This window comes from Hyperolius riggenbachi, chromosome 3, assembly GCF_040937935.1.
Source record: "Hyperolius riggenbachi isolate aHypRig1 chromosome 3, aHypRig1.pri, whole genome shotgun sequence".
NCBI lineage: Eukaryota > Metazoa > Chordata > Amphibia > Anura > Hyperoliidae > Hyperolius > Hyperolius riggenbachi.
This window is the reverse complement of record NC_090648.1, coordinates 502,142,359-502,153,815: the sequence shown is the minus strand read 5'-3', so window position 1 is coordinate 502,153,815 and position 11,457 is coordinate 502,142,359. Positions and strand designations below refer to the sequence as shown.

Sequence of the window (11,457 nt, the reverse complement as noted above, 5' to 3'; positions counted from 1 at the left end):
TATATATATATATATATATATAGTAATGTCCATGCCTCCCAAGTGGGCGATATTACAGTTTAACAGGGTCATTGCCATTTTTAACCCATCAGCAGCTTCAATCGTGTTATCTCGTTGCTTTTGACCTCAGTCGGGAGAAATCATTGTGCTGTAATTTCTTGGAAAGCTTTGATCTCTCACTACTATCAGAAAATATAGAAAGTGAAAGTGGAAGTCCTCTGTGACTGTCTCACACTGCCCCCTAGTGACAAGTGGCCATAAAAACACATTACAGCTGCAGTAATTAGAAGCAAAGAAAATGTAACAATTAATAAATAAAACAATGTGCTAAAATAAATTGGCCTGGAGCACTTGCAAGCCTCTTAATAAATTGGCTGCTAAAGAGTTAAAATGGAGGACGGAGCATTTCATCGATCACAGCGGACAAACAGGGCAGGAAATAGGAGAAAGGGATTGAGGAGTAGACCGCAAAGCAGGCAAATATGACCTGTGTATGGTTATGTGAACCTGAACCTGAACTCAGAACTTCCCCTCTGCTCTAAAAGGTAAGCAACAGCACAATAACATTTAAAGTGTAACTGTCGGCATAAAATCAAAAATCATTTTTTTTATTTTTATCTGGTAAACAATTAATAAAGGATGCTAATCAGGCAATCCAAAAGTTAAAATCACTATTACTTTTTTTGTTGATAAATGATCATTCCCCAGTTTACCTAACTCTTATTTGTTACACAAAAAGGAAGTTGCAGGGCATGCTGGGTTGTGCTTTTTTTGCTTCTCTAGTAGAGAAGTAGAAGTAGAGAAGCAAAAGATGACAACCCAGCATGCCCTGCAACTTCCTTTTTGTGTACCGAATTTTGTGTGTACCAAATAAGAGTCAGGTAAACTGGGGAATGATCATTTACCAACAAGAAAAGTAATAGAGATTTTGACTTTTGGATTGCCTGATTAGCATCCTTATTACTTGTTTACCAGATATAAATAAAGAATTGATTTTTTATTTTATGCCCGACAGTTACACTTTAAAGAAAAAGTATTTCTTTGTTACAGCTGAAACAAATCATGCACTAAATCTGCACTGTGTCTACATCCTGCTCTCATGGAAGCAGACATATTGTTAACATCTTGTGCTTCCAATTAGCCTCGCTGTCGTGGCAGCCAGCTGGCACAGCTGAGAGATCAAATTACAATGTGTGCTTAGTTACAGATGAGGGGAATTAGACAGGCTAAACTCTCTAAATACATACAGGGTGCGTTTCTCTCGGTTTTCCTTCTGTCCTGTGCAAGAGTTCAGGTCCACTTTAATTTTCAGTTCAGGTTTGCTTGAAAGGACAACTGTAATGAGAAGAATATGAAGGATGCCATATTTATTTCCTTTTAAGCAATACCAGTTACCTGGCTATCTTACTGATCCTCTGCCTCTAATACACTTAGCCAGAGCCCCTGACCAAGCATGCAGCATATCAGGTGTTTCTGACATTATTGTCAGAACTGACAAGACTAGCTGCATGCTTGTTTCTGGTGTGTGATTCAGACACTACTGCAGATCAGCAGGGCTGCCATGATGCAACCAGTATTGTTTAAAAGGAAATTAAATATGGCAGCCTCCATGTACTTCTAGTTTCAAGTTCCCTTTAAATGAGCTGGTCATCTGCAACATTGGGATTAGGGAAACCGCAATTGGAGAGACGTGTCGTCTGTCGCCGGTAAAATAAAATAGTTTCTGAATTTCTTATATTAGCGAGATTTCCAAACAAGCCACTCAGGATCCAATCGGGAACCTTTGGAAACAATGAAATGATGACACAAGTACAGGTTACTTAACAGGGAGCCATAGAAAGAGCACTTCTAAGCGTCTATTAGGCACAACAGAAAGTGTGGCCCTTTGTAGACTCGCTTCCACGCGGAGACCGGCAGATAAAAGATGGCATTCCAAATGTAAAAGTCAAGAGTGCTTTCCCTAAAGAGCAGCAGGAGAAAGGAGCAGTGCGCGGCAGCCGCCTCGGCTCTCAAGAATGCGCTGCTCCTCCGCGCAGCGCACACAACAACCCCCCCTCTGGATTAGCGCTCTTATTGTGCAGAGGCTATTATTTAGACTAATTATTTCTCTCCCACTCTTCTGTAGAGAAAATAATGACCTGCAGAGCCGGCCCCCGTCAGACGAGATGTAAACGCAGCGGTCCGTCAGGTTGGTGGAGATGGAGACGAACTCATTGATGTAGCCTGCCCGTCTCATCAGCCGAAACGTGTTCACCAGCTTCTTGTGGTTCCGGATGACCCCGAGAATGTTTCCTGCCAGAGAAAAAGAGAAGACACTTAGGCCTTGGTTCACATCAGAAATCGCAATCGCTGACGCAGGCTTTTTGCAACTTTGTGTGCAATATTTTTTAGCTGCGCGGTTTCTTTTTTTGTACAGCGCTTTTCTAAGCACTTTTGCAGAGCGATTTTTTTTAACTTCATGATGTCAGAATCGCTTTGCGATTTCACTAAACCTTCTATTGAGGCAAATGTCCCCGAAAATGGTACAGGCAGCACTTTGCTGAGCGGATCGGAATCAAACTGCTCATATTTGAGGACTCTCATAGAGAATCATTGCACAAGCACTTCAAAGGGCGATTTTAAAACTCGCCAGTGCTTAAAAAAAACCCAAAACCACCCTTAGGCCCCATTCACATCCAAAAGCGCAAAACCTTGCGGGAGTGATTTTTTCCATGATTAACACGGAAAAAAAAAAAATCACTGGACACTGCATCGATTTTTCCGCGATTGCGACTAGCGCTTCTACAGCACTAAACGCGATCGCCGGGAAATTGCCTGAAAATGGTGCAGGCTACAGGTTTGTGTTTGGCGATATGCGTTACTCGCCGGCGATTAACGCAAATCACCCAAGTGAGAACGGGCCCATAGGGTATTATTGCACTAGTGTTTTAAAAAGCGCTAGCGCTTGAGCGTTTTTTGCCGAAATCGCCAGCAAAACGCTCAAGTGTGAATGGGCCCATAGTGTGAACAAGCCCCAACAGGACAATTGCACTGATCTATTTGGCTGCAGTAATGTCTGAATCACACCAGAAACAAGCATGCAGCTAATCTTGTCTAATCTGACAATAATGTCAGGAACACCTGATCTGCTACATGCTTGTTTAGGGGCTATGACTAAAAGTATTAGGGCCCGTTTCCACTTGTGCGGCGCGATTCCGTCATGGAAAATGCGTCAACGAATTCGTATGCGCGTGCGGATTCGTTCGCATTTCCATGCGTTTTTTCATGTGATTTTGCTCGCGGTTTGCTGTATGCGATTTTAACCATGTCAATGCCGGTAATCATTGACATGGGTTTTTAAGCAAAAATGCATGGAAAACAACAAGACAAAAACGCTTGCGGTTTTACTATTAAATTACATTACCCGCGTGGGGGTGTGCGGCATGCAAATTCTGACAGGTCTTTTTCTGCACAGCAAACCGCACAGAATTCCTGACAAGTGGAAACAGTCCCATCCACTTGTATTGCTTAAGCGAATCTGCATGCAGGAAACACATGCAGATTCGCTGTAGTGGAAACGGGCCCTCAGAGGTAGAGGATCAGTAGGACAGCCAGACAACTGGCATTGCTTAACCCTCCTGGCGGTTTGTCAAAATCCGCCAGGGGGCAGCAAATCCGTTTTTTTTAATTTTTTTTTTTTTTCCATGTAGCGAGACGAGGTCTCGCTACATGATAGCCGCTGCTCAGCGGCATCCCCCCAGCCCCTCCGATCGCCGCCGGCGATCGGAGATCAAGAGATCCCGTTCAAAGAACGGGATCTCTTGGAGGGCTTCCCCCGTCGCCATGGCGACGGGGCGGGATGATGTCACCGACGTCATCGACGTCGTGACGTCAAAGGGGACTCCGATCCACCCTACGGCGCTGCCTGGCACTGATTGGCCAGGCAGCGCACGGGGTCTGAGGGGGGGGCGGCTGCGGCGCGACGGATAGCGGCGGCGATCGGACACTGCACGCAGCTAGCAAAGTGCTAGCTGCGTGCAGCAAAAAAAAAAAATTATGCAAATCGGCCTAGCGGGGCCTGACCGGTGCCTCCCGGCGGCATAGCCCGAGCTCAGCTCGGGCTTACCGCCAGGAGGGTTAAAGAGAACCTGAACTGAAAATAAAAAGTCAAAATAACCATATACACGTCATACTTACCTCCAATGTAGTCTACTCCTCAATTTCCTTCTCCTCTCACGCTCCTCTGTGATTAAAGGGAACCAGAGACGAAGCACCCTTGTGTATTTTACCATATATATCAGTAAGAACATTAGAGAAAACACTTACCATGCTCTCTGTTTCATCCTCACTGCTAAAAGTGTCTGTTATCAGCTGTGATAAGAATCCCGGACTGAGCATTCAGTCTGGCTTTGCAGGGAATAATTATAGCTGAGTCATTATAGCAGAGCCACAAGGGGGCAGGCTTGGGCTTGAAAAGACACCAGAGAAGACAGACTCAGCTATAATCTTTCCGTAGCAAAGCTAGACTGAGTGCTCAGTCGGGGATTCTTATCAGAGGTGATATCAGTCAGATTAAACAGAGAACAATGAAACAAAGAGCAGATTAGGTGTTTACTGTCATGTTCCCACTGATTTATAAGGTAAAATACAAGAGGGTGCTTCATCTCTGGTTCTCTTTAAGGGAATTCTCTGTCCTCCATTTTAAAAATGGCCATTACCCATAACAGCTTGCTGGTCAGCACACTGTTAAACTGTAATATCACTCACTTGAGCCATAGGGAAACATGGACATTATCTTGCACATTCAGTTTTAACTGACAGCTGCTGATATATAACTGACAGCAACTGGTATGTTTCAGTTCTGACAATATTGTCAGAACTGGAAGGGATCACTGTAAGAAGAAAATGGTGAGCTTCTGAGAGGAACTGACTGTGAGGTTAGTATGTAATATTAATTTGCAGCTACATTTGTTTATTTTAAATTATTATCCTCATTTCAGGTTCCCTTTAAAGAGAACCCGAGGTGGGGTTCTAACAACGAAATCCCCATACAGAGGCTGGGTCTGCCTATAGAGCCCAGCCTCTGTTGCTATTTAGATTCCCCCTAAATCCCCCCTGCGCTCAACGAGACCCGATAAATCACAGCCGCGCTGTGTTTACCTCCTCCTGTCAGTCTCGGCTGTTCCCCCGCCTCCTGCATCGCTCTGGTCCCGCCCGCGTCCCTTCCCTCCAATCAGCGGGGAGGGAAGGGACGTGGGCGGGGACCGGAGCGATGCAGGAGGCGGGGGAGCGGCGAGACTGGCATTATGGAGGTAAATACTGTGTGGCTGTGACACGCTCTGTGTCGGCAGCGCGGCTCTGAATTATGGGGTCTCGCAGAGTGCAGGGGGGGGGGGGGGGCTTAAGGGGAATCTAAATAGCAACAGAGGATGGACTCTATAGGCAGACCCAGCCTCTGTATGGGGATTTTGTTATTAGAACCCCGCCTCGGATTCCCTTTAAGGCCACATTCACAGTGGGATGTTGTGGAGCTGCGTTGTAACGCATCTTTCCACACCGCAATGATGTCTATTCACAGTGCGACGTTAGCGCTGCATTGTAACGTGTAGCGATATAGTAATGCAGGACTGCAGTGTGTTACCTCTAAACGCACACGTTACCGGGTACAGGGAAGCATACTTTTCATTGCCTGTACGCTTTACTGTACCTACTGTATGCAGCTTTAACCACTTCAGGATTCTGCGTACGCTTAACTACGCCCCTGAATCCTGAAGTGGTTTCCGTACGAGCGGCCGTTCCATGTCAGTTCACGGAGCGTGTCTCCGTGAACACCCTGCGAGCCGCCGATCGCAGCTCGCAGGGTAAATGTAAACACACGGGGAAGATCTTCCCCGGTGTTTACATATATACGGCGCTGCGCAGCAGCAGCGCCGTAGAGGAGATCGGCGATCCCCGGCCTCTGATTGGCCGGGGATCGCCGGCACCTGATAGGCTAAAGCCTATCCTATCCGGCGCAGGACGGCTTTCCGTCCTGCGCCGCACACAGGGGACGGGAGAGGGAGGGAAGGAGGCAGAGGGAGGACTAGTGCTGCGGAGGGGGGCTTTGAGGAGCCCCCCCCGCTAGGCACAGCAGCGCGGCGGCGATCAGACCCCCCCAGCAGGACATCCCCCTAGTGGGGAAAAAAGGGGGGAGGTCTGATCGCCCTGCCTGATTTCTGATCTGTGCTGCGGGGCTGAAGAGCCCCCGCAGCACAGATCAGCCAAACCACCCGGTATCCGGAAGTGGTTAATGTGCGTAACCACCTTTTTTTTACGTTGCGCTATAATGCTGCGATGCGACTTTAACATCGCAACGCAACGTCCCAGAGTGAACCTAGCCTCAAAGGAAATAATTGGCAGCCTCAATATCTATCTCACATCGTGTTCAATTTAAAGGACAAGTGAAGAATAAGGAGGCTGCCATAATATTTTCCTTTTAAAACAATACCAGTTGCCTGGCAGCCCTGATCTATTTGGCTGCAGTAGTGTCTGAATAACAACAAAAACAAGCATGCAGCTACTCTTGTCAGATCTGACAATAATGTCAGAAACTCCTGATCTGCTGCATGCTTGTTCAGGGGCTATGGCTAAAAGTATTAAAGGCAGAGGATCAGCAGGGTTGCCAGGCAATTGGTATTACTTAAAGGGAAATAAATATGGCAGCCTCCATATACCTCTCATGTCAGGTGTACTGACAAGAGATCAGAGCAACTGTAGTGAAGAGGACGATGAATAAAATTGCTTATTTTAATTTTTACAATATTCATTTAAAGATTATTTAGTCAGTGTTTGCCCATTGTAAAATCTTTCCTCTCCCCGATTTACATTCTTAAATGTATCTGGTGGTGGTAACATCTTTAGTACTGCCAGGTGATCTGTGCGGAATGTTCTTTTACCGAGAGTTCTATGCACAGAGGGAGATACTGCTTGTTTAGCAGTTGGAAACGGGCGTTATTTACCACAATGCAAAGAGGTTCAGAAACCGGAAACTGTCAGGGTCATGACATCACTCTGTGGGAGGGGTTTCACCATAGTATCAGTCATACAGACCCCCTCCCCCCACCCCCGATCTATTCGAGAAAAGGTAAAGATTTATTGTGGGAAAGGGGATATCGGCTACTGACGGGGTGAAGTTTTATGCTCGGTCCGAGTCTATCTTTAACATGCTTTCTTAATGGTTACTGCTGGTAATTAGAGAAAATCTGTAATGAAAAAACCTCCCCTGGGGGGTACTCACCTCGGGTGGGGGAAGCCTCCGGATCCCATTGAGGCTTCCTCCGTCGTCCTCCTGTGTCCCATGGCGGCGATAAAGCTCCCCGAACAGCGGGAATGTAAATATTTACCTTTTGGCTCCAGCGCAGGCGCAGTATCCGCTCTTCCCACGGAGATAGGCGGAAATAGCCGATCTCCGTCGGGCCGCTCTACTGCGCAGGCCCAAGTCTCCTGCGCCTGGGCAGCAGAGCGGACCCGACGGAGATCGGCTATTTCCGCCCATCTCCCTCAGAAGAGCCGCAACAGCACCCCCGCTGGAGCCTGGAAAGGTAAATATTGCACAGGCTGTTGGATTTGTCGCCTGTGCGTTCCGGGGGCTGCAGCGAGACCGCCGTGGGACACAGGAGGACGGGGGAAACCTCGATAGGATCAGGAGGCTTCCCCCTACTGAGGTGAGTAATCCCCAGGGGAACTTTTTTTCAGTACAGGTTTTCTTTAATTAAAAAAAAGAAAAGCAGGTTATTGCAGTAAAAAGAAAGTGGAGTACTAGGAAGGAAGACCGATAAGTATGGGAAAGGTAAAAAGCCATAAAAAAAGTTAATATGCGGGTGACAAACATATATCAATAAGGAAAGAGGATGCAAAGCATAGATAAGAGAAAAAGAAAAGGAAATAAAAGTGATGGAAAATGGACAAAAGACAAATAATGAATAAATGTAAAATAGACAGGGGAAAAAAAAAAATCTAATCATATAAACACTTCCAGTCTTTTTCTCTCATCTTTATGGATAACAGATTTCTGTAACAAGGAAAAGAGCCGGAGTTCTTCTGCTGCCAAGTACTGGTTCCCATCGTTACATCGCCACACTTGGGGGATATGGAACTGCCAATGCAAACAGCCCTAACAGCTACTCACAGCGTTTTTTTGGAAAACGCAGTCGGCTGCTGCGACGCTCGTGCAATTGCCGGCAACCGCATCGAAATGATTGCTTTCATTCATCTGAACCTGTGACGCTGTGGATCCTGATGCTGAACAATGCTGACAGACCCCAGCAGCCATCCCTGGGAACTCACAACTTTCCCATCTGCTCTAAAAGATAAGCAAACCACATAACAGCCTTTACAGAAGAACATTTACAGATGATGATACAAATCCTGCAATAAATCTGCAGTGTGTCTACTTCCTACTTTCATGGAAGCAGACATATTGTTTACACCCTGTGTTTAGCCATTAGCTCTCTGCCGTGGCTGTCAGCTGACACAGCTGAGGGATCAAATTACAACTTGTGCTTTGTTGAAAATAAGTGGGAATTAAACAGGCTAAACTCTGTAAATACACACAGGGTGCATTTCTATAGGCTTTCCTTCTGTTCTGCGCAAGAGTTCAGGTCCACTTTAAAGTGTACAGATAAGTCCCTTGCAAATCTTCCAGTAATCCGCTAACAGATCTCATTACTGGTCCTCTTTCCTCTCCTCTGCACTAATGAGAGCGCTAGCGCTGTGGTGTGGGAGTCACTCTCCCTACAGGTGGCATCATACACCTCCATGCTCACAATGGAAACACAGACCGCCTGCATCACCTCTTATATTTACACTGCATCTATTTGCCTGCTCATTAAGCAAGAAAAAGGCTTATGGGGAAATCTGTATATAAAAAAAAAAAATCAAGTAGTGAAAAGAAACCTTAAACGGAAACAGAGATGAACGTTTCACACAAAATAAACATATCAGTCGATAGCTTGTAAAGAATAAATGCTCTACCTGATAATTTTGCCGCTCTGGTGTGCCTTTTTTAGCGTTTATCCATTATTGCTACAGGAAAAATCAAATATGGCCGCCGGCTCATATCCCTTCTCCTTCCGGGTTATGAGTTGTTCTGGATGTGCTGTCTAGGCTATATGAGACTATGCTGCTATCTAGGCTAAATGCAGCCTTTCATCTGTGTGCTTTCATTTTGGTATGATGTACAGCTGTCTGTAGGAAGTGTCTCTCATAGGTATGAAACTGCAGTCATCAGTATCTACAGTATGCAGACAGAGTGCACACAGAGCACACAGGGATCATATTGCAGCCACACTTGTCTGTTTCAGAGCTTCTCTCTCAGCAGGAGCAGCCCCTCCCATGTCATCACAGATCTCAGTATGCAAAGCAGGAAATCTGAGCCAGGAGGGGGAAGGCTTGGGCTTGAAAAGACTCCACAGAAGAGTGACTCAGCTATAATGATTCCAAGTCAAACCTCAACTGAATAGTCGGTGGATTCTTATCACAGCTGCTAATAGACTAATTAAGCAGATAAGAATGAAACTAAAAGCAGGGTAGGTGTTTACTGTCATGTTCCCACTGATAAATGTAATAAAATACATGAGGGTGCTTCGTCTCTGGTTCTCTTTAAGGGCCCCATACACCTAATGATTTTCCCGCCGATACACAGCAGATTCGATCAGTGATCGAATCTGCTGTGAAATTGTTGTGCAAACGATTGATTTCCGTCTGACATCAATCGTTCCCGTCGATTCCCGTCGAGCCGTCCGTGCGGAACATTTTTCTCGATCGCCGGCGGGTCGGGAGTGCGTTGATAGCGGCATTCAAATGCCCGACGACCGACGCAATACAGCGGCAATACATTACTTTCTCCGGCCGGCGCGAGTCCTCCCGGTCACCGCTGTCTCTTCTCCGCTTGGCTGCAGCTCCACTGAACTTCCTGTCCCGGCAAGAAGTTTAAACAGTAGAGCGCCCTCTACTGTTTAAACTTCTTCGGACAGAAAGAAGTGAAGACTGCCGGTCCGGAACCCAGCGGAGAAGAGACAGTGGTGACCGGGGGACTCGCGCCGGCTGTAGCAAGTAATGTATGCGTTTGGGGGGGGGGGGGGGGAGGTTAGCGGCAGCACCACCACAGACTGATTGGTTTCAGGCTGAAATCGATTCACAATCTGTTTGCAGTAAAGGCAGCCATACGATTCCTCCCTGATCAGATTTGATCAGAGAGGGATCTATCTGTTGGTCGGATCTGATGGCAAATCGACCAGTGTATGGCCACCTTTAGAGCTGCCTTGCTCGCTTTCTTCAGACCACTGGCAAATATACAACCCCCAAACCACTGATCAACGGCATCCTGCTGAAACTGGCTGTAGAAAAGGATGCACACACTTGCAATTGTGATTGGCCAATCACTGACCAATGTTATCACTAGGGATGGTCGATGAGATGCAAATCATTTCAAGTTGATGCAGCAGTATGCACATTTTGTATGCAAATGTATGCAGCCTGAGAATGAACCAATCAAATCCTGCTGATGTAAAGTTTGATTAGGTCATTTTTAAGCTGCATACAAAACAATTCATTTTTCAGGTTGTTTTTTTTCTAAAAATGCATTGGAAAAATCAGATTAAAAAAAGCATCAAAACTGAAATTGTTATTGGATCGTTTGATATTTTCAGAAAAATTGATCACAAATGTATTGTACATTGCTTCATATTTTTCTGATTATTTGACCAAATAGAAAAATTGATCTGAATGGTCAAAAAAAAGCTAAAAATAAAAATAACCCCCTGGCGGTATGTCTCCTTCCTGATTTTAGGGTCTAAGGCCTCTTTCACACCAAGACGTTGCGTTTTAGGGGACGTTATGGTCGCATAACCTGCCCATAAGGCAATGCCTGGTGGTGCTGAAGTTGGACGTCAGATTGAGCCGCGTTATGAGGCTCTTGGTGCTATCCTGGGAAGTCCGGATCTGTTCAATGATTCGGATGATACGAATCGGATCATTGAAAAGATCCGGATCTTTGAACCGAATCTTTGAATCATTTTACTAGGGAAGCAGGGGTGCATCAGAGTGAGAGGTGCAGGAGAATGAGGGCACATTGAGGGTGTTAATGGGGAAGGGAGAGATGCAGCAGGAAGATTGTGCTTGTGCACAGAAGCTGCAGTTCCTGTTTCTTCCAGACATCCACTGTGAACCGAACCCTTCATTGTGATGATCCGGATGATTCGACTCACAAAAAAGATCCGGATCAAAGATCCAAATCGTTCATGATCTGGACAACACTACAGTGCAGTGAATATTAATTAGCCATGTGGCTAGGAACCATAGCGGACTCTCCCCTTACTGAGCTTGTGCAAACCGTCTAACGCAGCTAAAACCACCTATAACGCACAGCATGCTGCACTTTTTGAACGTCCAGCGTTACAATGTAACGCAACGTAGGCACTGTGAACAGCCCATTGATTT

At 46.1% G+C, this 11,457-nt stretch overlaps 1 protein-coding gene across 1 annotated transcript in view; it reads right to left on the bottom strand.

Moving 5' to 3' along the window:
* Positions 1 to 11,457, bottom strand: part of POLR3B (RNA polymerase III subunit B) — a 186,349-nt gene that overhangs the window by 103,944 nt on the left and 70,948 nt on the right. The window contains 1 exon segment of the mRNA XM_068278323.1: positions 2,139 to 2,292. Coding sequence (XP_068134424.1) covers positions 2,139 to 2,292 — 154 coding nt within the window.